At 36.5% G+C, this 26,466-nt stretch overlaps 3 protein-coding genes across 3 annotated transcripts; all 3 read left to right on the top strand.

Annotated features, from left to right (window-relative positions):
- Positions 1-370: 370 nt before the first annotated feature.
- Positions 371-4,973, top strand: LOC126375288 (zinc carboxypeptidase-like). The gene is made up of 7 exons (XM_050022224.1): positions 371-719; positions 1,112-1,281; positions 1,519-1,745; positions 2,169-2,265; positions 3,289-3,491; positions 4,095-4,179; positions 4,734-4,973. Exons 1-7 carry the CDS (start codon positions 433-435, stop codon positions 4,925-4,927), a joined length of 1,263 nt encoding a protein of 420 aa, XP_049878181.1. The 5' UTR covers positions 371-432; the 3' UTR covers positions 4,928-4,973.
- Positions 4,974-5,838: 865 nt separating this feature from the next.
- On the top strand, positions 5,839-11,185 carry LOC126375284 (zinc carboxypeptidase-like). The gene is made up of 6 exons (XM_050022217.1): positions 5,839-6,171; positions 6,752-7,139; positions 8,613-8,700; positions 9,092-9,294; positions 10,220-10,304; positions 10,893-11,185. The coding sequence occupies exons 1-6, from the start codon at positions 5,891-5,893 to the stop codon at positions 11,150-11,152; spliced, it is 1,305 nt and encodes a 434-aa protein (XP_049878174.1). The 5' UTR covers positions 5,839-5,890; the 3' UTR covers positions 11,153-11,185.
- Positions 11,186-12,166: 981 nt separating this feature from the next.
- On the top strand, positions 12,167-18,091 carry LOC126375283 (zinc carboxypeptidase-like). Its single transcript, XM_050022216.1, has 6 exons — positions 12,167-12,568; positions 13,022-13,412; positions 14,694-14,778; positions 15,470-15,669; positions 17,177-17,261; positions 17,704-18,091. Exons 1-6 carry the CDS (start codon positions 12,273-12,275, stop codon positions 17,964-17,966), a joined length of 1,320 nt encoding a protein of 439 aa, XP_049878173.1. The 5' UTR covers positions 12,167-12,272; the 3' UTR covers positions 17,967-18,091.
- Positions 18,092-26,466: the final 8,375 nt, after the last annotated feature.

Genomic DNA, 26,466 nt, shown 5'->3' on the forward strand with positions numbered 1-26,466 from the left:
TGTAGAAAGAAAGAAAGAAAGAAAGAAAGAAAGAAACGTTTATTATAAAGGGACACCACAGTAACAAATATAAAATAAATAACAAATATATAATAGCAGCTGTAGCAGTGTGACATGATGCAAACATAGATTATCTTTTTGCCATGTATTTTAACAAGTATTTCCTTTAATTAGTACATTCTTTACAATCAATTAATCGTGATAAATTATCTACTAAGAGACGTTGATGATAAACGTAACGATAATTTCTATCAAAAATTGATAACTCGTCATCCTCACACACATGTCAAACAAAATCAAACCTTCCTTCATTGATATAAATACTTTTACGAGAGAATCTGTAATATGTAGGCTTAGATTATAATTAATCGGACTGATAATACTTAAAAAAAGAAGCAGTATTTCTTCACTCGGGCGTTACAATTAGGCAAAATGTTAATGAAACTGATTTTATTTAGTGTTTTAAGTGCAATAGTTGCTACAGAAAAAGTTCGATATGACAACTTCTCTTTATATAAATTACATCCAGCAAATGAAGAACAGTTAGAATTTCTAAAAGACTTACATGAGAATGGTGAAGGTTTAGATTTTTGGTATCCCCCTACGAGGGTGGGGGACTATGTAAGTGTGGTATCTCCTCCTGATATGAAAGAAGAATTCGAAAATTCGCTGAAAAATCGTGACATACATCCAGAGGTTATGTTGGAAAACATACAAGAGTGAGTAAAGTTGTTAATTAATTTATGATACATCTTAAAATTCGATGTGAGATGATTTTGTGCGTTTGACTTGAACTAAATTCAATAGATTATATACCTACTGAAATTAAAAATAAAATGTAGTAATTACTTTGTGCTAACGGATGGAATGTTTACTAATAAATAAATTAATCTTGTTTCGTACGCTCGGCTTCAATCAAGTACAAATACAATGCCTTACAGTGCACAAGAAGATGGAAAAAGGATTATAACATCCATCAATATATTTATCAAAATGAAATTCTTCTCGACTGAAACGCCTGTTTAAAGCGATTATTACAAACCTTTGAAAACCTAGTTATTATTTTGATACAAAACATAGATAATGTAATATTATTGACTACATTTTTCAGAGCCTTTGACGCCCAACTCCAGAGCAGACGGAAGCGAGATACAAACGCAACAAGAGAACTTTTCTGGACAGCTTACCAAACGCAAGATGAAATTATTGAGTGGTTCCATCATCTGGCACAAACTTACCCAGATGTGGTGTCCGTTGTTATTGGTGGACGATCTTATGAAGGTAACATTTCAAAACTATTAAAGTATCTCAAATTGTTTGAGTTGTAATTCACTGCACTGTTGTCATTACAGTGCTTCAAGTAACATAGAAGATGTAATCTTGCTAGAAAAAATCTAAGCTAGCTTATAAGATCACATTCTATTACTTACCTCCTGAAAAAGGCATATCTTGTTCTAAAATGAAATATGACCTCTAAATTGCTACGAGGCTTACCATAATTACATTTTGGATTTTCAGGCAGAAACATAACAGGAGTCAGGATTTCCAGAGGTACAGGTCTGAGAGCCATGTTTTTAGAAGGAGGTCAGGTTGGCGCTGATTGGTTGTCACCAACAGTTCTGACGTACATCGTGGACCAATTGGTGAGAGGAGAGGACCCTGAGGCCAGAGCGGCTACTGAAGAATTTGAATGGCACATCTTCCCAATCATCAATCCTGATGGATTTGAATTCTCACAGGACTCGGTAAGTGATGAATTTGATAAGGTTAAAACCAAACAGACAGACTTGCAGTCGGTTAGACAAGCAGTCAACGGCAAGCAGTGAGCATTAAGGATCCCGTTAAGGACGGGATACCGCCAGGGAGGTGATGATGAAATTGTAAACTCATCTATTTTACAGTTTCTTTTAAATATTACAATTCGTGACGTGGCAAATCTGCATTTCGTTGTGTCCACTTATATTATTTTTTTGTCATCAATCCGAAAATATCCTATTGTGTTAACGAAGAAAACTCTGACCAGGGCAAAACAGGGGATAAAAGGCCACATCGAAGAAATTCATCTAAAAAAGTAATATTGCTTTTTTAGATGAATTGCTTTAATGTGGCCGTTTTAAGCCCCTTATTGTAATATAATATAAATAGATAATTATTTACTTATATTTTAGGTTCGATTGTGGGTGAAGAACAGGAGACCTATCGGTTCTGGAATACAACAAACCTTCGGTGTTGATCTCACTAAGAATTGGAATTCTCAATGGGGAGGTAAGTCCATTTTAGGTAAAATGTTCATAATTTCTTGAGTCTTCTTATCCGGAAATTAACAAACGCACAAAATTTACACTCAATACCTTATTTTCTACAAAGTTTCGTATATTAATTTCCATTCATTAGATTTTGTTGAAACGATGAAAACACCTATTCATTGATAAATTGCTGACAGCGATATTTCTCCCTACCAATATAATCAGATTAACTCTCAATGTATTCATTTTATTCTATGTCACAAAAACAATTAATGTATTGACACTGGTGTATATAATATATATCATAGGGTTACGGCTATATCCTAGTGGAGTAGTCAGAGGTATATCCATCGCAAGATGAACTTACTACTCACAGCTCACCGAGCTCTAAACCAACGTTATAGGTAGTGAGCCATATTATCGTCTATAATGCACTACAACTGAATAACTCATTGGTGCAAGTTTGGTACCGGGGTTCGAAACAGCGGTTTCCGATTGAGAATCAATCAACAGGAACCACAGTGGCTTTTATTACGATAGAAGTGACACATGAAATGGCCAACATAATTTGACCATATCGTTGAAACGTCAACGTTTAATGATATATCAATCAACGTTTGACCATATCGTTGAGGTAGGCGGTGTCCATGCTATGTGGTGCAATAAAAATGCGAATAGTCGATTAATTTGTTAGGTTCAAAATTATGTACCTATTCGTTATGTAAAATTGAACAATAACATTGATTCGTCGATTATAATATCAATCAAGTTTTATATATAATCGACACCAGCGCCACTATCGGTGGGTAATGTTACTAATTTTACGATATGATAGCCAACGTTTGGCCATATCATGAAGTAACCATGCATTTAGTTGCTCATATCGTTAAACGTTTTGTGTTCATTGATCTGGCCAAACTACATCATGATGTGGCCAACGAATGATATTATATTTCATGAAATGATCGAGCACAGCATGAAATGATCAATTCTATGATCTGGCCACGATACATACACCACAGTTATTTCATTTTCTTTTTAGTCAGTGGCGGTAGCTTCACTCCAGCAAGCGACAACTTCATAGGATTGGGACCGTTCTCCGAAATTGAGACCAGGTCTCTCTCCCGCTATATTGAGAGTATCAGATTCAGACTCGAAGGCGTCTTATCCTTCAGACAATTTGGACAGAGATTTCTTGTACCATTCGCTCATACTAGCGAGGCCCTGTACAACTTTAATGATGTGGTAAGTAATAATTATGTGGTAATCATGAACGTACGCTTTAAATAAAAGCCCATAATCCCGAGTATGGTACTCAATCGTTAAGAGAATTTAGTGGCGTTTTTACAAGGCATACTTTTAGATGAAAATGTGGATTTTTTATTTGATCTGTTAAGTTTTCAAACACGATGCTGCTATTTGCTTGATAATACATCACCAATTTAAGACCCACGCTTTGTTGGTGTTGCTCTTGTTGTGTCTTGTTGATTCTCAATGTTACTTTGAAGGGAAAAATAAAGCAGTGGTTTCCCTCTTGCCTTCCGCCTCGCAGTACTCTGTCTGACGCGAGTGTGATGGCACCCAGAGTAGTCTATTTCAAAGCCGTACTCCTATTCTCCGGCTCTGAATAGTACTGACAATTACTGCTATTATTTTCTTTTTTTTCAATTTTCTGGGTTATTTGCTTGACTGCCTACCCAATTCCTATCTGGTATTACTTGTACTACTGACAGTCAGTACTCCAGCAAATAGGCTTTTTGGTCATTTTTTAATTTCAAGGTTTACGAGTTTACAATACAAAATACCACATTTCAGTTTACCAATTAATGTTTTCTCTATACTTTTTAGCTGACGGTTGGCAGACGAGCTATGGGGTCGTTGGCGGTGCGCTATGGTACTCAGTACATTGTGGGTTCATCTAGAAACGTCCATGGTAATAAAAAACTTAATGAGTACTTTAATTTATTATCTATACATCGGGTATTATTAAACCAACCCGTAATGATGCAAGGCATGTCTACAAGTGGACGTGTTTGTATGTTTTACGATTAGTATTCTAACGGATACTATACCTTAGTATAGATACATATTATTTCTTCTATCGTGTGGGCTGTAAGGTGAATTACCTATCAACCTTATCAACCCTGGTGTCAGGGTTATTAATGAGCCGCTAAAGGTTCCTGACGTGACTCATGTAACGACTGTGTGCTTACATGAGTAAGTAGTAACCGGGACCAACGGCTTACCGTGCCTTCTGAAGCTCAGATCATCTTACTTTCGGACAATCAGGTGATCAGCCTGTAATGTCCTAACCAAACTAGGGATCACAACGTTTTGTATCTTGTTTAGGCACCAGTCACACTAATTATAAGATCAAAGAGTTATTGTTCTCTTCTGTTTGAATCCAATGCTTAGATATAAGATTTTTTTGTTAATGTGAGAAATTAATAAATTTTAGTGTTATTTTTATCTGACTTTCTATTCCAGACGGCGCCACAGGTACCTTGGCTGACTGGGTGAAACATCGGTTCAACCCTACGTTGGTTGCCACCTACCAACTGAGGGACCTTGGGCTATGGGGATACACCCTCCCAGTAGTGCAGGTACAACCATCTTGTGAAGAAACCTTCGATTCCCTCATGGCTTTGCTCAGAGAAGCCAGGTTCACGAATATGCTGTGAATGTTGCAATTTTTTTTAATAAAGAGTTATTTATGAAAGAATTTTATTTGGTTGTTTCTTCTTCATTATAATATATGAATCGTCCAACCGTGTAGTGGACGCGTGGAATGAACTGCCACAATTTGTGATTGGTGCTCCCTCAGTGAACTCTTTCAATAATAGACTTGACAAATATATGAATAATCATTAACGACTCGTGCACCCTTTTGATGAGCTTTACATTTTTTTTCCATTTAGTCTTCATAAAAGGAAAAAGCATACATTGTAAGTGCGAAAGAGTAAAATTGCATCCATTTTTTTTACCTCAAAACCTAATGATATAAGATTTTAAAATCTGAATTATTTGACGCTATTAAATAAAACACCTTTTTTTATAATTATATTGTTACATTATTGAGCCAAGACATTGATAAATTTTCAATCTAGCATATCGCTTTAACTTATGACTATCGTCAACCAACATATAACACGATTAATATTATATTCGATTAGCAATAAATATTTTTGATCTAACAGAAATAGTTATAAGTACAATGGTTTAGGCAAGTACGATGGATAGTAAAACATCAAATATAAATGTCTTTATAAAAGTATTATTGTAATAGTGGCCACAGCTAGCTATAAAGATATCAATAGGGTTGATAATTTTTGTGATATCTATTTTGAACAACTGTTACTGAGACATGAAATAAATTAATATCGATTAGTGTTATTTATATTAATCGATTAACTTTTGCAGATGGACTTTTTTCACTTATTTTAAGAACAAGAAGAATACGCTTTTAATAATGTTATTTTACACATAACAGTAAAGTGATGACCCTATATCAAATAGACACACATATCTTTAGAGGGATATAAAACTTTATCTAAATAATTAAGACCATAAAAGATGTATTGATATAAACCAACCATCGCATTCTTTTAGTAATGAAGTCATAGGCCTCAGGGCTCTGGTGCAAAATGAAGATTTTATATTCGTTTTTACTTTTCGCATTTGCGTCAGGTGAAAAATTTCGTTTTGATAATTATACTTTGTATAGAATTGTACCTGAAAATGTTCAACAGATCAAAATACTCCAAGATTTGCAAAATACTGATTTAAGCTTCGACTTTTGGACCGATCCATTGCCTACTTCGGAATTTGTTAACGTAATGTCCAGCCCTGATAAGAAGACTATCCTGGAAGGATTTTTAAACGCTAATGACCTAAAATTTGAGATTACCATGTCAAATGTTCAAGAGTAAGTACCTACTGACTTTTATATTAAATTACATACATACATAAACTCACGCCCGTAATCCCAAATGGGGTGGGCAGAGCCACAAGTAATCAAAGACAACTTGCAGCCACTGTTGATACGAAGTCCTAAGATGGATATGATGAACCTTATGGTGATAAGGGATCAGCCTATCGCCCATAACATCAGTCCATCATGTTAGAGGACGCAATCCCTGTGTCGGTTTTTTGTTTTATATTAAATTATGTTTCATATTAAAACAATTTTCATCAGTAATGCCCATTTCTATCAAATGTTTGATAAGTGTTTGATAATTTAAGGGATTTTTTTATTTATTTATTTTAAAGACGAACACAACAGTTCACAATCATAATAGAGGATAACATCTAAAGAGAATGTAAGGTATTGTACCAGATTGTGTGGATAATATAAAAAGTAGAGGAAATTAGTTACACGATGTAAAGTAAGTAATGAATGATGATGATGATGATAATTATGTATGTAAAATAAAATTACTGCTATAAGACACTCCATCAGCAAGTAATGAAACAACCCTTGACTCCCGCAATTTTTAATATTCCAGAGCGATAGACAAGGAAAATGTGAAAACTTACACCAGAAACTCGCGATCTTTAACCTGGGATGCCTACTACCAGCTGAATGATATCGAAGCTTGGATGGCAGATTTGGCTGCAACGTATCCTGACATCGTCACTTCATTTGTCGGAGGCACTTCCTATGAAGGCAGAGAAATCAAAGGCCTTAAACTATCCCACGGATCTGGTAAACGTGTAATATTTATTGAGAGTGGTATACACGCAAGAGAATGGATAACGCCAACAACAGCATGTTATATTATAAGTCAATTATTGACAAGTGATGATGAAGAAATTATGGCGGCTGCAAGGAATTTTGATTGGTATATCATTCCAGTTACTAACCCTGATGGATATGTATGGACTCATACTGATGTAAGTTGTAGTAAAACCGAATACTAATCTTAATTAAAATGCAGTTCCATAAATCTCGTTTACCAGCTGAAAGCTCTCAGCAGTTCATATTGCGATGAAGTAGATAGTGAATATTGTCCAAGTCGTGTGTGTATCAAAACATTTTACAAAATATGTTGGTACCTAACCTAACCTAACCTATATCTTTCTTTATTTTTTCGTCGCCTTATAGTGAAAATCGTGCTTTTTCTAAAAAAACACATTCGGATGTGATATTCGTTAACAAACTACGAAATAGACAAGCTAGTTTCAATTCAGTTTAAAAAATTGTGTACAAAATTTTTATCTGAATTAAAATTGTAAGGGTTTATTCCCATTGGCCACCACCCTGTTTACCACCACTGGTGGCCCGTGACACACGACATTAAATATTTTCCCATCCGCCACCAGTGGTGGTCTACGGGAACAATCTTTTTAGGGTATACCCATTGGCCACCACTCTTGGCCACCACTGGTGGCTAGTGACACTACATTAAATTACATTCCCATTGGCCACCTTGATAACTGAGATATATTATTAATTATTATTATCACAGCTTAAATCACATGTATGATACAATGATTTGTAAATAGGACCAAATTAAAATTATTACTATCACAGCTTAAATCACATGTTTTACAACAATTATTTGATACTTATCTATGTTTCATGTACATACAAATTTAAACAATAATCAATAATAGATAGTTCTTAATAGTCACAGAATCAACAACGAATAGACTTTTAAAAATTAAAATAAAATTGAATTATAATACATACATTGATTTGTAAATAGGACCAATTTAAAATTGTTATCATCACAGTTTAAATCACATGTTTTACAACAATTGTTTTATACTTATCTATGTTTCATCTACATACAAATTTAAACAATAATCAGCAATAGAAAGTTCCTAATAGTCAGAGTGTAGTAACAATGAATATATTTTTTAACTTTTTGTTTATAGCAATATTTACAATACTATATTTAATTATAATTTGATTCAAACTGTGCTAATAATTAATAATATAAATGTTATTTTAAAACAAGAATATTTGTTTTTTTTATATATTAGTAATACTAAATAATTAATAATATATCTCAGTTATCAAGGTGGCCAATGGGAATGTAATTTAATGTAGTGTCACTAGCCACCAGTGGTGGCCAAGAGTGGTGGCCAATGGGTATACCCTAAAAAGATTGTTCCCGTAGACCACCACTGGTGGCGGATGGGAAAATATTTAATGTCGTGTGTCACGGGCCACCAGTGGTGGTAAACAGGGTGGTGGCCAATGGGAATAAAACAGGATTCTTGATTTTCTTGCAAAAGTATGTTTTTTTGCGGACGTTCAGCTGTTTAAGCCAATTTAATTCTGACACTTGAAAACTAAAATCTAAAATCTAGTGTAAGTACCTTTTTATATAAAATAATTTAAAAAAAAATGTATTCCAGTTCAGAATGTGGCGAAAGAATAGGCGTCAAGTTACAAGCACCGTTTATGGCGTAGATTTGAACAGGAATTGGAACAGCAACTTTATGGGTAAGTTTATTAGTACTTGTAGCGTTGGTTCCGGGCTACTAGCTCAAACACCTCCCACAACCTGCGCTGTAGCAGTGGGGTGAAGTAAGCATGTGTGAATTCGTTACCTACGCTTATTTATTCCTTTAAATGTCTTGTGAATGTTTCTGAGTTTCATTATTATTATACATTGCTATTAAAAGCTACGTTTAAATGTATTTGGGTTAATGAACTTAATAAAAAATCTTATACCTAGATTTTTTTTGCAAAATTGTAGAAGGAAATCTGAAAACAAATTATAGATACTTAATCAAAAACGATTACCCAATTGTTTTTTTTATTAGAGAATCGCATAATTTTGACAATTTTTTCACCTAATAGCATGGAAAAGTAACAAAACTCTTCCTTCCAGCTGAAGGAGTCAGTCTAAATCCAGATGCTCAGACTTATCCAGGTGCTGGACCTTTCTCTGAGCCTGAGACCCGGACACTGTCCAGCTTCATCAGAACCATAGCTGATAGCATCGACATGTACATCTCTTTCCATTCCTACAGCCAACTTCTGCTGGTACCTTATGGGAACACCACCGATCCTTTGGATAATTATGAAGACGCTGTAAGTATTTTGGTATTATGAGATACAAGTGAAGCCATAAATCGCTAACAGTATGTACTCTTGATATTGAACTTAATGTTGAACACAATAATATTGACAAATAATACATACGTACATAAACAGCCTATATACGCCCCACTACTGGGCATAGGCCACCCCTCAATCAACCGGAGGGGGTATGGAGCATACTCCACCACGCTGTTCCAATGCGGGTTGGTGTAGGTGTTTTTTACGACTAATAGCCGGGACCAACGGCGTAACGTGCCCTCCGAAGCACGGAATCATCTTACTTTTTCGGACAATCAGGTGATTCAAGCCTGAAAAGTCCTTACCAAACAAAGGACAGTCTCACAAAGTGATTCCGACAATGTATCCATCGGGAATCAAACCCGGACCTCCAGATCGTGAGTCTAACGCTCTAACCACGATATTAATGTAATAATTGTGTTCAAAATAATGACGAATTGCCTGTACGTATAGGCGACTGGCTGGTAAATAAAATAACCGTGCAAGTTTCATAGACCATAGTTGGGATAGCCCGAGACTACGGAATCCCACTTACTACGATCCTGTCACTGTCACAGTACTTTCGCGTCTTTTAGTCTCATCAAAAGCTCGCCGGTTTAGAAGGAATTGTGGCTGGCATGATCCCAATTTTAAACAGTTTTTGAACGCATTCTAAGGTATTTCCTTCAAGTTGAACAGAGAAGGGACCAAAAAGTAAATCGATATTCCTTATATTCATGAGAAAAACGTACATTTTTACGATAAGTAGATAAACCAAATGGTATAATAATATTGCAATAATTTCAAAATGATCCAAGCAACGTCATCGTTCATACCAAGTTTAAATCCCAGGCCACGGAAGTTTCTCAACAAAAATATGTACTAGATTGTAAACTTTGCAAAAATTGCTATGTTTCAGATAAATATCGGTAGAAGAGCGATGGGGGCGCTGTCAGTTCGGTATGGAACGCAATATGTTACGGGCAACATTGCCGAAGCTATTTGTAAGTTGTTAGTACTTCGAATATGAGCTCCATACATTTTTAACTTCTTATTATATATCAATGTTCCTGATTCCCGCTGACACCTCCTAATTTAAAGTTAAAAGTACCTGAAATTTTCTTAAATAACATAAACAGCCTATAGACGTCCCACTGCTGGGCACAGGCCTCCCTTCAAAAGCGACGGGTAATTGAAAGGTAGAAAATTTAAGAAACGGCTGTAACTTCATAATCTCCATAAGACTATTCCATTTTTCACAAAGTAATCTAACTTGAAGAATTAACAGGTCCAGTTTTTTGTAGAAGCGACTGTCTGTCTGATCTTCCTAGCCGAAGACAAAAAATTGTCAATTACAGGTTACGTCATATACTTATCTCTTGAAGGCATTTCTCGATAATGTGAGTTTTGTCACGATGTTTTTCTTTACCGCTGAGCAAGTGATAACCATTTACGATCCAAAGATGAATGCAAAATCAAATTCGAAAACCATTAGTTTAATCCGTACTGGCAATCATTCGTCCAACTGCTAAACCACAACTACTAAATTCAAGTAATGTGGTTTTTACATATCTTAGAAATATTTTTTACAGATAAAGCAACAGGAACCAGCATAGATTGGGTTAAGGAGAGTCTTCGTGTTCCTCTGGTATACTGTTACGAACTCCGAGACAGAGGCACCAATGGCTTCCTCCTACCTGCTGACCAGATTTTGCCAAACCACCTTGAGGTGATGGATTCTGTTATTGAGCTTATCCATCAGGCTAAGAGATTTGGATATATGAACAGTGGAAGTGGTCTTCAAGCTTCGATTGTAATGGTGGCTTTGATAGTATTGAAGTTCGTTTTATAAAGAGTATCAGGACGAAAATAAATTTTGCAAAGATTAATGAGTTTAATTGTCTATAGCTGCTTGTTAATTCAACGATCCAAACGTATTACGATAAAAGGTACTTTTTCCTTCCTTTATGCCATAGAATAAGAAATAATACTACGTATAGAAAGGCAACTGTCTGCTCCCCACCAGCGGCTGAGCTAGGTTTACCTAATCCGTCTTGAATCTTGAAGGCTGCGCGCGGACCGTTATTTTTATTTTATATCACTTCAGATTATGTTGGAATTTTGAAATTGGACACCGATGTTCTTTCGTCTGATTCAAATATTTGATCTCAAAGTAATTTCCCGCGCTGGGTACGCCTGCACGGCGCCTATAAATAATATTTATTTTTCGTGGTGATTCTTCGTTAAAACATGCTAATAACTTGCAATAAAATTGAACCTAGGCTAAGAGCTGAATGTAATCATAATGTGAATGCAATTAACTAGTTCAGTGAATTTTAAAGGCAAATGTGGTGCCTTTTTTATTATGAACCCTCATTGTTTAAAAAATTTTTTTTGTGATTTGTGTGGTAAATACATAAATAAAATGTTAACTGATGATTATAAAAGCTTGTTTTGTAAATTTCGGTTAAATTAGTTATTGTAATTGGCAGCCCTCATAATAATATGTCACACATAGTTGCGCGTATACGATAACGTCGTCAATGTGCAGTGTATGTCTATAATACAGTTGTTTGTGTGAAGTTTCAGGGGTGTGCTAATGTTTAACTTTGTTTGGTGCAATAAAAGATACATTTTGCACTTAATTTACAAAAAATAATCCGTATTCTATGGTATGAATATAAATATCATGATGATGTATTAGCATTCATTGAAATTTTTCGCTTTATTTTTCTTATCTTCAGTAATCCGCTTCTTTAATTTGCGATAAGCTAATCTCGACATAAAATCTTTATCGATAATTAATACTATCATTATGATTACTATTATCTATTCAAGAATTTGATATTTTTACAACGTTACATTTATTCAAGAACGGTGTCTTATATTTATCATTGTCAACGTACTTGCATGGTGCAAGTACGCTAAGGATTTTTAAATAAAACATTGTTTTATTTAATATTTATTTTAAAATGGCGAATAGAGTCTTACTATCTTTAACTTTATTTATATCTTTAACGTCGGTGTTATGTGAGCCGTTCCGCTTTGACAACTTTTCTTTATTCAAAGTTGTACCGGACGATGCGCACCACATAAAGTTACTCCAAGATCTTCAGAATAGTGATATAAATTATGATTTCTGGACGGATCCTGTGCCATCTGCTGAGTTTGTTAGTATTATGACCAGCCCCATGAACAAGGTAGCTTTGGAACACTTCCTTAGCCTTCACGGAATAAAATATGAAATTACTATGCCTAATATTCAAGAGTAAGTATTTGTTTGTTTACTTTTACTCCCTATCTAATATTGTATATTATTTTATATGCTTTTTGAATATCATTTCGTTAGCTTCTCCCATAATATTATATAAGTAATAAACAATCTTCTCGTTAAAATTATTTTTAATATAATTGGTAGTAGGAGTGGGTGTATTAATAAGTATTAATAAACTAATCTCAGCTTCGAGATTGCCCTCAAGATCATGTCAATGTGAAGGTTGTTTTAAATAAGTTAAAAACAATGGACTTGAGCATGGTCTTGGCAGTCTTAACAGACATTAAACACCACCCGAAGTACTTTGACTTTAACTTTGTGTAGATTGATAGGTAAATACAAGTGTATTTCGATGACAATGCAAACATTTGGTGAAATCCATATTGCACAGTGATAATTTTTATTGTAAATCATACAATTATTAATTTGCATTTTTACTTCTTTCAGAGCTATCGACAAAGAGACCATAAAAACTTACACAAGGAATAATCTTAGAAGCATGTCATGGGATGCCTATTATAATTTGAGCGACATTAACATTTGGATGGCAGACATGGCCAGAACTTACCCAGATGTGGTGACAGAATTTGTTGCAGGAGTGTCTTATGAACACCGTCAGATCAAAGGTTTGAAAATCTCCCATGGTCCAGGAAGAAAAATCATTTTTGTCGAAGCAGGAATGCATTCCAGGGAATGGATTACAATGTCTACTGCCTGTTATATTATTAACGAACTATTGACCAGTACTGACAATGATACTATGGCTGCAGCAAGAGATTTTGATTGGTATATCATCCCTGTTGCAAACCCTGATGGTTATGTTTGGACTCATACTGATGTAAGTTTCAAATCAGCTTTAGGGTTTAAAAAATCCATATTCAAGCAATTCATCTATAAAGCAATTTTGCCTTGTAACACTTGCGCATCTAAAACAAAGTGCGCAATGTCAAGACCAACTAATCGTCGTCTGTTGTAGCCGTGTGCATTAGTTGTTAAGACCTGCTAGCCGCTTAAGAGTGCGGGATCAGCTAATCACTTTTTTTATTGAATAGATGGCGCCATACCTACAATTTGTTTGTTTAGCGGTAAAGGTTCTTGATACTAATGTACTTATTATAATTTTATTTGTGCCCTAATGGAATTGTTTGTGGAAGCAGATAAGTATTTTGTAAGAGTGATTGAGTGATTCTCACAAAGAGTGTGGACATGGATCACATGTTCACGGCATTGTTTTTATATAAAATAGGGTCGCGTTTGACCCAAATTCCCAAAAAATGCATTTTGAGAGGTATGTGACCTAACATGTATTAGACTGGTTTTCCCTTCGCGGGTTTGAAGGTCAGACAGGCAGTTGCTTCTGTTAAAAAACTGGATCTGTCAAATCTTCAGATTAGGTAAGCGGACCCTGTAAAATAGGGATAACGCTAGGGAGATGATGATTTTGAGGCTCGCGTTGGACCACAATCTCACCTGATGGTAACTGACGATGTGGTCTAGGGCGAATCACGCTTACCTATCAAAAGCCCATTCACTCTAGCCTTGAAGATTCCCAGATTATTACGAGTTGGAGAAACAGACACGTCATTTCAAGACATTTACATCTATATCAAACGCATCTAGTGACTCTTCTTGTTATCTAACTGCTTCTTACTTAAGTATGTATTTTATCTTAGATTACTATATAACTTATCATCAATTAAGTCTAGACATCATAATGACTTTATCTTCTAAGATATATTTTACGTCATTCTTATGTAGATCTATATGCAATGTACTATTATTTATTTTTTTAACTACTTCCTGCTGATACTCACTTCTGAACTGATTCTTAAGGTCTTAGAATTTATCTTTTAAGATAACATTTACATCATTTATGCACTTCCATCACCAAGGTTTATGTTTTTACTGCATTCACTTTAATAATAACGCAAGCTCCGACAGAGGGATTGAGTCACTATGGCGATAGGCTGATGATCTCTGGTTACCATAAGATTCATCATATCCATCTTAGGACTTCGTATCAATAGTGGCTACAAGTTGTCTTCTGATATGTGGTTCTGCCCATCTCATGACTTTATGGTGTCCTTTATTATCGCTAATATCATTATCTTTGTTGTAGTTCAGAATGTGGCGCAAAAATAGACGACCTTTCGGTACTAATTTTGGAGTCGATTTAAATAGAAATTGGAATAACAACTGGCTGGGTATGTACATATTATTACTAATTATCTGAAATACATTCTTCAGTTTGAGTCAAGTAAAGATAAATATTACCAATATAACTGTATGTACCATATTTATATGTATCTACAATTACAAAACCAGATGAATCAAAAACTTCTACATCTGTATTAAATATATCAAGAGGTAAAGAAGTAAGCGTTAGCCCTTGTCGTTTTAAAGACATAAAGCCAGTTCAAACATTTTCCTTTTTATGGTTTGTAACTTTGAAGTTAGTTTAGGAAAAATTGAAGGGAAGAGAGGAAGGGGTCTACCTAGGAGAACATTTATGAAACAAATAAAAGAGAAAGTGTAGGTCGTGTCGTACCAGGAGGTGAAGGATTTGGCGGGAAGACAAGAGGAATGGCGATTACTCCACCGACAAGAGCGCAGCTCTTAAGTAAAGAGAGAGAGAGAGAGAGAGAACTTTTAAGTATCGTCCTTCTTCCCACACACACAGTTTCACTACCACAGTTGGCGCGACTACGGCGATACGGCTCACTTCCAACCACGTTAGTCTAACAGATTGCTCTGTGAGTTGTGGGTACTAAATTCTTCTTGCGATGGATGTATCTCCGACCATCCCAATTGGGACAGAATCGTGAGATTTTTTATGTTATTCTCCTTTTGCCTGCAGAATCAATTCTAACATTAACAGTATTCTGATTTTAACAGTATCAGGTGCCAGTACCAACCCTGCCAGTGACATCTACGCCGGCCCGGGGCCCTTCTCCGAGCCAGAAACCAGGTCCCTCTCCAGCTTCATCAGGTCTGTCGGAGACATTGACATGTACCTGTCGTTCCACTCCTTCAGTCAACTTCTGCTTATACCCTTCGGCAATACTACGGAGCCTGTTGGAAATTATCATGACACTGTAAGTAATTTTTGGTACTTATAAGAAAATATACATAAAAGAAGATTTTTTATTAAAATAATAGATTTTTATCCGATGGCTCCTGCTTGCTCCCGTTTACTTAGCTGGCACCGAGGACAGAGCACTGTGGGTCTAAAAAGGCCTCATTGAATCAATTCATTTAAAAAAGGAATATCGCTTTATTATACACAAATACACAAATTAATTAAAAAAAAACTAAAAAAATAATTTAAAAAGTAAAAAAAGTAAAGTAATTTAAGTAAAAAAGAAAAAAAGTAAAAAATGTAAAGTGTAGTAGTAAGTTTAAAGTATTTTAGTAGTAAGTAAAGTATTTTTACTCCACTCCAATCTCATCCCGTGATCATGGCACTTGAAACAGTGTAGAAATATCGGGAGTCTCATATACCTATTTTAAACACGGTAAGAACCCGTTTTTATGTAAGCTAGTTGTTCTATCTGATAGTAGGAACTAAAAACCATTATCCTGGACGAAGGCACAACCTGGAATAGTGTAACTTCACGAAAATTGAGTACATGTACTGCTTCAGGACCCAGCAGGTTTAAAATATAAAAGTTTTAGTTTCAAAATAGAGTTAAATAGTTGCCAGAGGATAAATGGACTGTGAAATACCTTGCAAACTTTCCTTGCCTGAAATTTGGTGTTAAAATTATGTTCAGAACATTTTTCATTTTGTTCATAGTTCATACGCTGGCATTTTTGACATTAAATATAATATTTTTTCTTCAGCGTTTTAGTTTAACATCTTTCTTACACACAAATTTTAATTGATATTTCACAGGCCCATCAACTACCAGATACATTTAGTCAAGTAAGATACATACATAGTGATCAGAAAGTTGAAAACACCTCATTAAAGTAATTCACCTAAAATCCAATATTGCTATTTGAGATTTTATACATCTAATATAATCATGAATAATAAAAAATAATAATATGTTCAAGCATACAAAAGTAAGTGCGCAAATATCGTATTGCAATATCGTTTTTTTAGATGAATTGATTCGATGTGGCCTCTTTAGACGTTCAGATCGCGATTCACTTTAAATTGACTTTATTAACGTGATAGAATTTGAATAGTATTCATATCTTGAGCAAATGAGACAAAAACTAGTAGGTATTTTTAGGTTTTATGACATTTACATCATCATCATCAGCCCATTAACGTCCTCACTGCTGGGGCACGGGCCTTCCCTATGGATGAATAGGGAGATCGCCGAGATTGGGTCTTAAAATATCACGCGGGCCCAGTCCGGATTGATGGTTATTAACGACTGCTAAAGCAGCCGGGACCGACGGCTTAACCGCCTTCCGAAGCACGGAGGAGCTCGAGATGAAAACTTGTTTTTTTTTGTGGTCACCCATCCTATGACCGGCCTTTGCCGAAGTTGCTTAACTTCAACAATCGCGGACCGAGCGCGTTTACCGCTGCGCCACCGAGCTCCTCATTTACATACTTTACAAATAATTATAATTATTTGATTTTAGTTGAACATCGGCAGAAGAGCAATGGGTGCTCTTTCAGTCAGATATGGAACACAGTACGTCACTGGAAATATTGCCGAAGCCATCTGTGAGTATTTATGTCTTTGTTTGTAGCCGTGGTAGCCCAGTTGGTAGATCGCTTGCCTCTTATTTTGAGGTCGCAGGTTCGAATCCAGCACAGGCCTAAGCCAATGATTGTCGAATTTGTTTTCAAATTCACGTTTGAATCATAAATGATTATCACGAGCTCAGCGGTGAAGGAAAACATGGAGAGGAAACCCACATTCCCGAGAAATGCATTTTCGGAGGTATGTGACTTAACCAGTATTGGACTGGTTTTCCCTTCGCGAGTTAGAAGGTCAGACAGGCAGTCGCTTCTGTAAGAAACTGGACCTGTCAAATCTTCAGGTTAGGTAAGCGGACCCTGTGAAAAACGGGACAATTCTAGGGAGATGATGATTTATGTCTTTGTTTCTGTAAACAATAAACTATTCAATGAGTACATGATGATGACCTAAATCTCTTTCCAGATCAAGCAACTGGTGGCAGCGTAGACTGGGTAAAGGAACATCTGCAAGTGCCTATAGTATACTGCTATGAACTTCGTGATAGAGGTCAATTCGGTTTCCTACTGCCCACTGATCAGATTTTACCTAATAACGAAGAAGCCATGGATTCGGTCATTGACCTGATCCATCAGGCTAGGAGATTCGGATACTTGAGCGGAGGAAGTGTTGGACTTCAAGTGTCATTTATTCTGATGCTAGTTGGTGTCTTGGCATCGCTTTGGTAGAAAACGAACAGATAACCTCTCATCTGCCGAGATACCAGACACAATATACTTTACATTGTGTCTGGTTGAGATCTGCGTTCTCGCGTTCGAAAAGTTAAAGCTTAATAATAAATGAGTATTGTTTATTTTGTGATCTTATTTCCCATTTTAAAGTTGTTTAAATTTCTTTTACTCTGGGCACAGGCCTCCCCTCTATCATCCGGAGGGGATTTGGAGCATGGAATATGCTCTACGGATTGGTGGAGGTATGTGGGAAATGTTCCCACTTTGGGAGCCGTCCTGGCAGTAAAAAGCGAAAAACTTATGTAAAAAGACCTTTATAATCTAACCTTTAGGTAAACCAGAGTACAATAAAGAACAATTTAAAAAAGAAGAGCATCCAGTGTCCTTACCATCCAAGAGCTTATACAACGAGAACATTCTCACTTTTGGAATATTTCTAGGAACGGCATAATATGACTGGCTAGTAGTCTGGGGCTTTTATGAAAATAAAGAATATTATTTGTTTAAGAATATTATAGTTATTTTTCTATCGTGGGAGTTTTGAGGTGCCAACCAACCTCATCAACCCTGGTGCCAGTTTTATTATAGAGCCGCCAAAGGCCCCTGACATGGCCCATGTAACGACATTTTTTTTGTGATAGGTCCCCGCCGGGATTCGAACCCGGGACCTCCGGATCGTGAGCCCAACGCTCAACCACTGGACCACGGAGGTCGTTAATATTATAGTGAAATGACACATTTCATTATCACATCATATCTCTGCTATGTCGTGGTATTAGTGACTGCAGGCGATGTGGTCTGTGGAATTCAGCTCGGTTCCTTGTGGCCGAAGGCGCAAGGCTCAAAGAGCTTCGATCGAGATAACGCGCCCACTAGACGTCCTACGTGGATGCAGTGCTACTGTAATGAACCATTTTGTTATTTTCTTATAATATTATAGTTTTTTTGAGGCGAGTCACAGGGACTGTAACTTGGAAACTGACAGTGGGCAGCAGTAACTATTCGGAGACGGAGGACAGGAGTCCTAATACGGTTTTGAAATAGACTACTGGGCGCCATCCCACTCGCGTCAAAAAATGTTCTGCAGGGCAGAAAGCAAGAGGGAAACCATATTTAAAAATGAGGTTCACATTTTAAACGCACTTTGGGCCTTACTTTGAAGTCGTAACACCGAATGTTCTTTTAAAATCCAAACGCCATTGGCCCCGATTCCTGCAAACGTATCCTTATTTCATTTTAAGTTACACCCGTCATTTTCTTATTCGCCGAAAAGGAAAGGGATGGATGATTGACAACTGTTAATTTTAAAATGAAAAAATAACCCGGGCGTATTAAATAGGCATCTCGCTCATATGCAGTCCGTCCGACGTGTGCGGTCAAATTAATTCTGTCGGGTTATCAGCAAATTTAAAATTTTGAGTTTTTTAAATTTCTGCCTAAAAATGACGGACATAATTTGTATCCCTACCGATTACCCGTCCCTTTCCTTTTCGGCGGATAAGAAAATGTCACGTATAACTTAAAATAAACTAAGATGATGTGTGCCGGAATCAGCACTTTTGTTTAACTTTAAATATTTCTTATTAGTTTGTTACATCTCGCATAACACCATCAGCAGCTCGCTGCCCGCCCTCATATAGAGTAATGGCTCGAGGCTAAATCTTCACATGTTCTCGGCAGCCTCAATAGCTGCAGTTTTAATCGCAAAAGTATCCCGTATTTGCTTGGACCACCTTATCTTCTGTCAGCTAGCTGCGGTCATGATACCGTGGTATACTTAGGAAGAAATACACCAAAAACATAGCTTTATAATCATAAGCCCACGATTATATCCTAATTGGAGTAGTCGGAGGTACATCCATCGGAAGATGAACCAACTACCCACGTGTCACTGAGCTTTCTGTTAGATCAATGTGATAGTTGGTGAACCGGATCGTGAAAACTGCACTTCAGATAAGTTAATAACTCATTGGCGTAAGTCAGGTACCAGGCCAGGGTTCGAACCTAAAAACTTATGCTAAGTCCAAAATTCATTTTTTTGTAGGTAGGTAATAGGGTGTCACCTGGAAAAAATGTATTTGTACACTATTGTACACACACATATATATGCATTATCACCCTGTTTGATAGTTTTTTTTAAGTGACTTTTTGTAGATTTGCCGTAAATGACATTAAGTAACTACTATTTAACTAGTGACTTGACAAATGGGGAGCGCTGAGGGATTTCACAGATATAACAGGCCTGAGCGTGTCCAGTTAGGCGCGAACATCGGCTCAGGACGTCTATGAGAGGATTCAATGGACTTAAGTGCTGAATAAGGGAAATTTTCGACCACGCCGGCGGGGTCGGTATCGATGTTTGATGGCTGTGCTACGCTAGACACAAGGCTTGCTTTCCATCGTAAGAGATACTAAATAGAAACGGGCAATGTTTATACGATGATTTTCCCCAAACTCTTTGATACGTTATGTTGCATTGAAAAGAGAGATTTTTCAATAATTTATTTACACTACCAAGTAAGATCCAGGAAAACTAACAATTACAGTAATATCTGGTTGCCAACAGCTAGACTAGAGCACTTTTACTTAATTATAATTATTTAAGTACAGAAAAGGCCAATTCATTTAATGGCCAAGTAGCAGAGTATTGACCGCGAAAATGACCTCACAAAGACTATAATTTCAATGCAGCTGTTGAAGGCATTTTTAAAATCATTAACTTGAGAGAATCATTGAGAGTAAACAATTGGATGCACAATTCTGATGATTATTAAAGAGCCGAGTTATTGTTTGGGAACAGTTTCACGCCAGAGCACTCAACAGTAATGGATTTGGTAGAAATTAATTATTTTCACCGGGCCGCACCAGGTTAGCTCGAATTTCTAGAATTTTTGGTGTGTGAATTTCGTTTGACGCATCAATTTTAGGCTCTACAGCTTCACCTAAAGGTTCAGTTTTAACAAACATCAGTCTAATCGTAGCATTACTATTGTTTTCGACACTGTTTTGAATCCAACGACCTATGAATCGTGTTTGTAATTTTGTATAACTCATTCTCATTAACAAACGAAATACTGAAAATTTGAATTGCAAAGTTTGTTGTTTTGGCTGCGCTGTTTTTGCTGATGTTATTATTTACTACTAGTTTTACTCTTTACGTATTTTACAATTTAAATTATTAATCATGATTCTCAATAGCATTTGCACATTCTATATATATATAGATTATAGAGGTATATAATTTGTTTAAGCCACAAAGGCTTTTGATACGAAGTGAAGATGGATATGATGAACCGTAGGTGATCAGCCTGTCCCCTTTATATAAAGTAAGTGCCAGGATTTTAGAAAGAACACCATCTCTCTGTCTGTTTTAACGATTTACCCGAAACAGAAGCAGATGAACGCGCTCTTCATGTCACAGTAGAATAGTCACTTATGATTATCACTAAAATACAGCCGTGTTTTAATTAGAGTCCTATTTAAGAGACCTGTTTAACTTTTGTATGTTACGAGATATTTATACCTGCCCCTAACTATATAACGGCTACATATGTATATCTTACTGCAAAGAAAAGAAAGAAAAAAAAGAAAATAGAGAAAAAAAAAGAAAAAAGAAAAGAAAAAAGGAAGAGGAAGACCAAGAAGAGCTTACATGAAACAGATTAAAGAAAATGCGAACGTAGTGTCTTATAAGGAAGTGAAGGAATTGGCCTTTGATAGACAAGAATGGAGAATGCTACACCGACAAGAGAGTGGCTCATAAATTAGTGATGATGTGATATCTTACTGCAACATCATTTGTTTTTTCTTTCCCTCCCAGTCCAGCAATATACAGACATAAATGTATAGGATTGACATGTCTATTTATGTCAAACCCATAGGTTTTTATCCCTGTCACTATCGATTATCATAAATTGTTTACAAGTTGCCTTAGGCCTTATAGTATCCGACCGGTGTAATATTATGGTTCCAGGTATGGCTTCATCTTACGCTCTTGCAAGTATTTAGAAGTGCACTAGGGTAAATGGGCTATTGACTATTGAAGATGTGTTGCTGTTGCAGTGTCATTTCTTCTCCTCAGCTATAACGCCTTGCGAAATGATGTAAATTCAAAAAATTTATATTGACCTTCAACAAGTTTATCCATGATACATACATACATAAACTCACGCCTATTTCCCATCGGGCTAAGTAGAGACTATAGAACTCCATTTGCTTCGATCCTGACACACTTCTCTTGCTTCCTCCACATTCATCAATCGCTTCAAACACGCACGCCGCGGCGCCGGTTCAGAGTAGATCGTATTAAACCTTTTCTAAGGACATCTCCAATTCATCCATCCATGATAATAACGTTGAATAAATGATTCTGATTTCTGATTACTGGACGGACGGCCAGTAGTAGTGGCCAGACCAAATGCATGTTTCGACATGCTCTCCCATCGGCGGTTTCCGATAAATTTGCCCTGTGCACCCCACATATTTTATTGAAGCTTTGTTTGTGGGCGTCCGAATATGGCCGTTTTACCCTGTTGCTGTACTTTTTGTCCGTACACAAAGCAATTCAATTTCTGGTTCGCAGCGACAAGAAATTGTTTGTTTTGCCCGAGTTCGTTATGTCTATTGCCATTTGCCTTGTTTTAATACTGTTTTGCTTGCAACGAGTTGGTTAGTTTATAGTTGGATTCAAATAACTTTCAAAAGCTCGAGGTCTAAAATGAACTTTTACTTTTAGTACCTAATATAAAGGAATCTTGTTACCTACTACAAAATCCTCAAAAAACCAGCAAGATAATTATGTAAGTAATTTGTATCTCTAGATTTATGCACAAACAGGTTATGTCCCTCTTGTCTATTTGACTTGGTCAAAATAAATCATAAAATGATATAATCAAGAAAAGAAGGCAAACTAAAATAGCCAATAATCAATCTCATTTTTCTTGCTGATTTATTTTCAAATCTTAACACGTTCACTGTGTATGAACCACATATGAAGCAAGAAACTCATACGTGTATGTCCCATATGTGGGCCATTTTGTTTTCACAGTGTGTCTATGTACATAAAGTACAGTGTGTTTATCGAACTATAACATTGCACGTGAGGGGTAGATATCTAATTTACCGTTACAAAATGAACGTGTTAAATATGAATTAAATAACAAATATAGCTGACGAGGTCTGGGCACACCTACATATACATGTACTATAAAAAATCTCTACCTACCTTCCTTCGGTGAAGCTATGAAATAGATAGATAAAATCTTTATTTAGGCAAATAACAAATAATATTTTAGTTACGACATCGCCCGCCAGTAATAACACGTAAATTCCACAAAATAGAAAATGTTCGTTTTGGCGTTTCGTAAAAATATAGACTATTGGAGATTGTAGGTATAGAGTACACTTCACCACACTTCCAACAATTTGTAATTCAAAGAAGTATGTGCGCTTACAAACGAAGGACACACGGTCAACTCGACATTAGCGCGACGGTGTCGACCGAGAGTCACTGGTCTGTAACAGGGATGTTAGGGAGCTCCGTAACCGTAACCAAAACTATCGGATATCCAATATAAAAAATCATCCGCAACCGTAACCGAACCCAAAATAAAAGTTTCAGATAATGCCGGATAGCGGCGGAGTCTAATTGAGATACGTTATGACAAGTCGTTTTGATTGGCCTTTAGGATTGAAATTCCTTAAAAAATAATATCCGTAGCCGAAGTTATTCGAGACTAACGGATAAGCCGAAATAATTTATTATCCGTATCCGTAACCGTATCCGATATAATAATCAGTCTTAAATCCGTATCCAATACGTATCCGAAATTTCATATCCGTAACATCTCTGGTCTGTAAGCGCCCTAATCCTGCTACACGTTAACACCATTGCAATTTAGATCTAAAAATGAGGCTACAGAGAGTCATAGCGTAAAAAACACGGTCTTAAAATAGGTCCAGAAAAAAAACCTCAGACATATCACTCGATCCAATGTTAGCCACTAAAAGAAAGGTGCAATTAATAGTTAAGAAATTGCCTCGTCATTGAAGAAAACAAAGATGTTTAACCGATAATTATTGATGCCAGTAACCGTTTGATGTGGATGAGACTTCAATATATTCAGTTATCTAAGGTTTAGTTTGTAGATTCGTCGGTTTGTTTGTCGTTGCTTCTATGCTGTTCTGGGAGCATATAAAAAACATAGAACACGTTCAGCTGCTTCTCTTCCCGGGCATGTCGTAAAAACCGACAGAGGGATTGTGTCCTCTAACATGATGGACTAATGTTATGGGCGATAGGCTGATCCCTTATCACCATAAGGTTCATCATATCCATCTTTGGACTTCGTATCAACAGTGGCTGCAAGTTGTCTTTGATTACTTGTGGCTCTGCCCACCCCATTAGGGATTACGGGCGTGAGTTTATGTATGTATGTATGTTGTCGTGAAGAAACCCATAGCTACCCCGTGAAAGCTAGTGGCCCATTTAATTTAAATTTATTCTTCTTCTTCTATCGTTTGGATTGTGAGGAGAATTACCAACCCCTTCAACCCTGGTGTCAGGGTTACTATGGAGCATTCAAAGGCCCCTGACGTGACTCATGTACCGACTACGTACTTACATCAGTAAGTACTAACCGGCACCAACGACTTAACTAGCCTTCCGAAGCACGGATCATCTTACGTTTGGACAATCAGGGTCCCCACCGGGATTCGAACCCGAGACCTCCAGATCGTGAGCACAACGCTCAACCACTGAACCACGGAGGCCGTTATTTGAATTTAAAAAAGTGCTTTTCTGACCTTTCAACGTACATTGCTAAATACTAGTAAATACGGCGTGGGCTTGAAGGTGCGCTGAATAATTTTATGTTAAATAGACTGAAAACAGGATTCGGGCGACCTGTAATTTCGTAAACTAAGAATCCAGAGCTGACGCTCTAGCAATTATAAAATAATATTATAATATAAAAAATAATATTATAATATTATAAACGTTTATTTGTATTAAAAATACAGAGTCTTAATAATTACTTTTAAATATGTTTGTATATTTAAACATTAATTAAAAAAAATATAATATATATTATTAGTTTACCTCATCTAGCACAAATAAAATGAAGCCACAGAAATAGTGGTAAATGAGAAAAAGGTTAAATTATTTTACGATTTACACTGATTCCGCTATATGTACGCCATCTAGGTAACGGATATGAAACTAGACGGGTCCTTACACCCTACGACTATCTCAAAACCACATAAAAAGCTAATATTATTCCCATTTTTCTCATACGTAACTACATAAACTCACTCTCATTTATCACCGGAGCGAGCAGAGACTGGATTTCCATTTCCTTCGATCCTGAGTAACTTCTCTTGCTTCCTTTACTTTACATATACGTTGGAGTGGGTAGATACCACAGAAGTCCAGTTCTTCTTCCACTCTAATCAAAGACTTCATACATGCTCGCCGGTCTAGAGTACTCTTGATCTGACCTTTCTTTAAAACATCCTGGATGCTTTATTTACATAAATAGCCTGTATACGTCCCACTGCTGGGCACAGGCGTCCCCTCAATCAACCGGAGGGGGTATGGAGCATACTCCACCACGCTGCTCCACTGCGGTGGAGCAAGGTTGGTGGAGGAGTTTTTACGGCTAATAGCCGGGACCAACGGCTTAACGTGCCCCGAAGCACAGAAACATCTTAGTTTTTCGAATCGGGTGATTCAAGCCTGAAAAGTCCTTACCAAGCAAAGGACAGTCTCACATAGTGATTTCGACAATGTCCCCATCGGGAATCAAACCCGGACCTCCAGCTCGTGAGCCTAACGCTTTAACCACTAGACCACGGAGGCTGTTATTCTCTAATCCTTCATCATCCTTTATTTACTATAAAATAATTATGATCCACAAACAAAGCCGGGCGTTCGAGCAAGCACATCCATATCGCATGTCTAAAAAAAATAGAAGTTGTAAACAAAAAATAACATTAGCGCGCTGAATGTATCTCTGTATCGATCAATTACATTGGAAATGAGAGCATTTCTTATCAATAATGGATCGGATCCTATAGCACCCGCACAATGTATTGGCCAGTTTATAATAAGTACTTTCTTACTCTACAATACAAGGAATAAAAATAAAATTGCTATTCAAAATTCTAGATTATTAAGTAAATTAAATTTATCTTTTTTGGGGTTATGTATATAAAAAAAAAAAAATTAATTTAATGCTCATGTGAAGCTTACTTTATATAAAAAAGCTTATTATAAGATTTATGATTATTACTTAAACGATATGAGGTATTAGCCTAGTATTAGTGTCTGGAACACATAACCGCAACCCCCGCGGCACAGGGTTGCGATCAGTAACCGTACCATGTTTATATGCGTAGATAAAATTCGTTGCCACTACCAGTCCAGTCGAAGCCCTCGATATAATTGGGTCGTGTACTGGGTTCAAGATAAATTTTATGAAATTATGATCACTAAATA

This window comes from Pectinophora gossypiella, chromosome 18 (assembly GCF_024362695.1).
Source record: "Pectinophora gossypiella chromosome 18, ilPecGoss1.1, whole genome shotgun sequence".
In the NCBI taxonomy this organism is placed as follows: Eukaryota; Metazoa; Arthropoda; class Insecta; order Lepidoptera; family Gelechiidae; genus Pectinophora; species Pectinophora gossypiella.

Bases quoted from the DNA above. Each gene is read 5' to 3' on its own strand.
- LOC126375283 (XM_050022216.1), top strand. From the start codon at position 12,273: ATGGCGAATAGAGTCTTACTATCTTTAACTTTATTTATATCTTTAACG. The intron at 15,670-17,176 runs GTAAGTAATTTT...ATTTGATTTTAG, and splicing joins TTGGAAATTATCATGACACT to TTGAACATCGGCAGAAGAGC. The intron at 17,262-17,703 runs GTGAGTATTTAT...ATCTCTTTCCAG, and splicing joins AAATATTGCCGAAGCCATCT to ATCAAGCAACTGGTGGCAGC.
- LOC126375284 (XM_050022217.1), top strand. From the start codon at position 5,891: ATGAAGATTTTATATTCGTTTTTACTTTTCGCATTTGCGTCAGGTGAA. The intron at 7,140-8,612 runs GTAAGTTGTAGT...AATGTATTCCAG, and splicing joins ATGTATGGACTCATACTGAT to TTCAGAATGTGGCGAAAGAA. The intron at 9,295-10,219 runs GTAAGTATTTTG...GCTATGTTTCAG, and splicing joins TGGATAATTATGAAGACGCT to ATAAATATCGGTAGAAGAGC.
- LOC126375288 (XM_050022224.1), top strand. From the start codon at position 433: ATGTTAATGAAACTGATTTTATTTAGTGTTTTAAGTGCAATAGTTGCT. The intron at 2,266-3,288 runs GTAAGTCCATTT...TTTTCTTTTTAG, and splicing joins TTGGAATTCTCAATGGGGAG to TCAGTGGCGGTAGCTTCACT. The intron at 4,180-4,733 runs GTAATAAAAAAC...TTTCTATTCCAG, and splicing joins TTCATCTAGAAACGTCCATG to ACGGCGCCACAGGTACCTTG.